The sequence below is a fragment of the Athene cunicularia genome (assembly GCF_003259725.1).
Source record: "Athene cunicularia isolate RWA chromosome 27 unlocalized genomic scaffold, athCun1 chr27_part1, whole genome shotgun sequence".
Taxonomy (NCBI): domain Eukaryota; kingdom Metazoa; phylum Chordata; class Aves; order Strigiformes; family Strigidae; genus Athene; species Athene cunicularia.
Window position 1 is genome coordinate 2,465,685 of NW_020799138.1, and position 2,670 is coordinate 2,468,354.

At 58.7% G+C, this 2,670-nt stretch overlaps 1 protein-coding gene across 1 annotated transcript in view; it reads right to left on the reverse strand.

Moving 5' to 3' along the window:
• The window catches only part of SLC35B1 (solute carrier family 35 member B1), a 9,252-nt gene that overhangs the window by 5,515 nt on the left and 1,067 nt on the right, over positions 1-2,670 (reverse strand). The window contains 4 exon segments of the mRNA XM_026864612.1: positions 603-729; positions 1,076-1,233; positions 1,415-1,445; positions 1,939-2,135. Coding sequence (XP_026720413.1) covers positions 603-729; positions 1,076-1,233; positions 1,415-1,445; positions 1,939-2,135 — 513 coding nt within the window.

Below are 2,670 nucleotides of genomic sequence, written 5' to 3' on the forward strand. Positions count from 1 at the left end.
GCAGCCCATTCCAACGCCCAACAGCCCCTTCTGCACAGAAATCCTTCCTCAGAGCCAGCCTGACCCTGCCCTGGGCAGCTTGAGGCCATTCCCTCGGGGCCTGGCGCTGGGGCCTTGGCTCCAGAGACTCATCCCCCCTCTCTGCCCCCTCCTGGCAGGGAGTTGCCGAGGGCCAGGAGGTCTCCCCTCAGCCCCCTCTTCTCCAGACTGAACCCCCCCAGTTCCCCCAGCCGCTCCCCAGCAGACCTGTGCTCCAGACCCTGCCCCAGCTCCGTTGCCCTTCTCTGGCCACGCTCGAGTCACTCAATGGCCTTTTTGGGGTGAGGGGCCCAGAATTGAACCCCCTCAGCGAGGGGCGGCCTCCCCAGTGCCGAGCCCAGGGCTCAGATCCCTTCCCTGTCCCTGCTGGCCACGCCAGGGCTGACACAAGCCAGGATGCCGTTGCCCTCCTCGGCCCCCTGGGCACACTCTGGCTCATTATCAACCCCCCCAGTCCCTCTCTGACTGGCAGGACACAGTATCTCTCCCCCGGGGTGTCCCAGGGCAGGCTCTGGCTGCAATGGCTGCGGGTTTTGCAGAGGCAAGGGGGTGTGTTTCCTTACCAGCCCCCAGGAACAAGGTGGACCAGAGATTAACATTCAGCATCATGTGATTGGAGCCCGTCTGGTAGTGAGCTCTCATGTGGTCCTGAGAGACACCAGTCAGCCCATCCAAGGTCAGCGACAGCAGCTAAGAAAAGAGAGAGAGATAAGAGAGAGGCAAGAAAACCTGCACTTTTCACTTCTTCTCTGTGGGGAAGATCTCGAGCATTCTCCTCCTTTTTTTACATCCCAATCACTTATTGAACAGCAATTATACAGCCTCCAAACATACACTAAGAGGGGTGCACGTGCACTCACGTGCTCTCATTCCGCAGCTTCCAAGCACCCCCCTCAAATCCAGCCACCCTCTTGCACAAGCGTTTCCACACCAGCTTTAAGGGACTCTTGAGGGACAAAGGCCGTGGCCTTCTCGGTGTCGTAACCGCCCGTTCCTCCTCGCCCCGCCAGGGGATGGGTGTGTGGGCAGCACTCACCAGCAGCAGCTCCCCGTAGCCAAAGACGTGGTCGTCACTGCCAGCCCCCTTCTTCGGTTTGTAGAGAAACAGGGCCACGCCTGCCACTATCAACAGGACGCAGAGATACTTGGCTGGCGGGTACTTCTTCCGCAGCAAAGTCACGCCTAGAAGCATGACTGTAAAGAAGCAACATGAGAAAACTGCTCCCAAAACCCTTTCAGGGGATTTTAACTTGGCTCAACAGAACAAAACACCACGTGTTCCTCCCGCAGAGGCGCCGTTTTGACAACCGAGATCCTCGCTGAGGGCACGAGAAATCCACACAAACGTATGAGAAGAAACGTGAAATTTGCTCACCTGGAATGGGCTTACAAGATTTGCCAAGGACCTGTAAAAGAAAAACTGTGTTAACTCCCTGTGTACCATCACCTGCCTCCAAGCAGAGCGATGGGGGCTGCAGGAGGGTGATCAGAGGGGTCAGAACACCCTGACACACCCCTCCAATTAAACACAGCAGGGGCTTCACAAAAAGAGGCAAAAACCACCAACTCTGGGCAACTGGTAAACTAACAGCGAAGGCTTCAGAACCCTCTCAAGGCCTCCAACATTAGCACCAACTCCCAATTAGCAAATTCCCCTGGTTTCTAGAGATTGCTATTCCCTTTCTGGAACAGTTTGAGCTCTCTTAACCCCTCCCCTGTGCTGACTGAAACCCACTGACACGGTCCCACAACAGCAGCTACAAGAAGTGTCAAAATCGCAGTTTCCCTCCTCATAGTTTCTTCCGCAGCATTAACTTCCTCAGCACGGTGCCTGTTTCCGGGGCACCCCCAGCGTTAGGGGGTACCAGGGTGCTGAGCGCCCCCCTCGCCCCACTCCACCTGGGTCGGGTAGCTGACGAACTGCAGAGCTGAGTTGCTGGAAACCATCGCGCCCAGGTAGGAGAGGGAGCAGGCGGCGTACAGCCAGCTCCGGGTGCGATCCACTTTGACAGCATCGAAAAACTGTATCACTGGAAGGCAAACAGAGAAGATGAAGGTCAGGAGAACTGCCAACAGCCACTGCCAGCAGGAGGCACCTTCAGGATGTCACCAGAGGCATGAGGGACAGTCGACTGCACCCCAATTTGTGAGGCTGCACCTCAGTGAGTGGGTTCAGTTCTGGGCCCCTCACCCCAAAAAGGCCATTGAGTGACTCGAGCGTGGCCAGAGAAGGGCAACGGGGCTGGGGCAGGGTCTGGAGCACAGGTCTGCTGGGGAGCGGCTGGGGGAACTGGGGGGGTTCAGTCTGGAGAAGAGGAGGCTGAGGGGAGACCTCCTGGCCCTCTGCAACTCCCTGCCAGGAGGGGGCAGAGAGGGGGGCTGAGTCTCTGGAGCCAAGGCCCCAGCGCCAGGCCCCGAGGGAATGGCCTCAAGCTGCCCAGGGCAGGGTCAGGCTGGCTCTGAGGAAGGATTTCTGTGCAGAAGGGGCTGTTGGGCGTTGGAATGGGCTGCCCAGGGCAGGGGGGAGTCCCCGGGATCCCTGGGGGGGTTGAAGGGTCGGGCTGAGCCAGCGCTGAGGGATCTGGGGGAGTTGGGAAGGGTCAGGGTGAGGGTCATGGCTGGGCTGGAGGA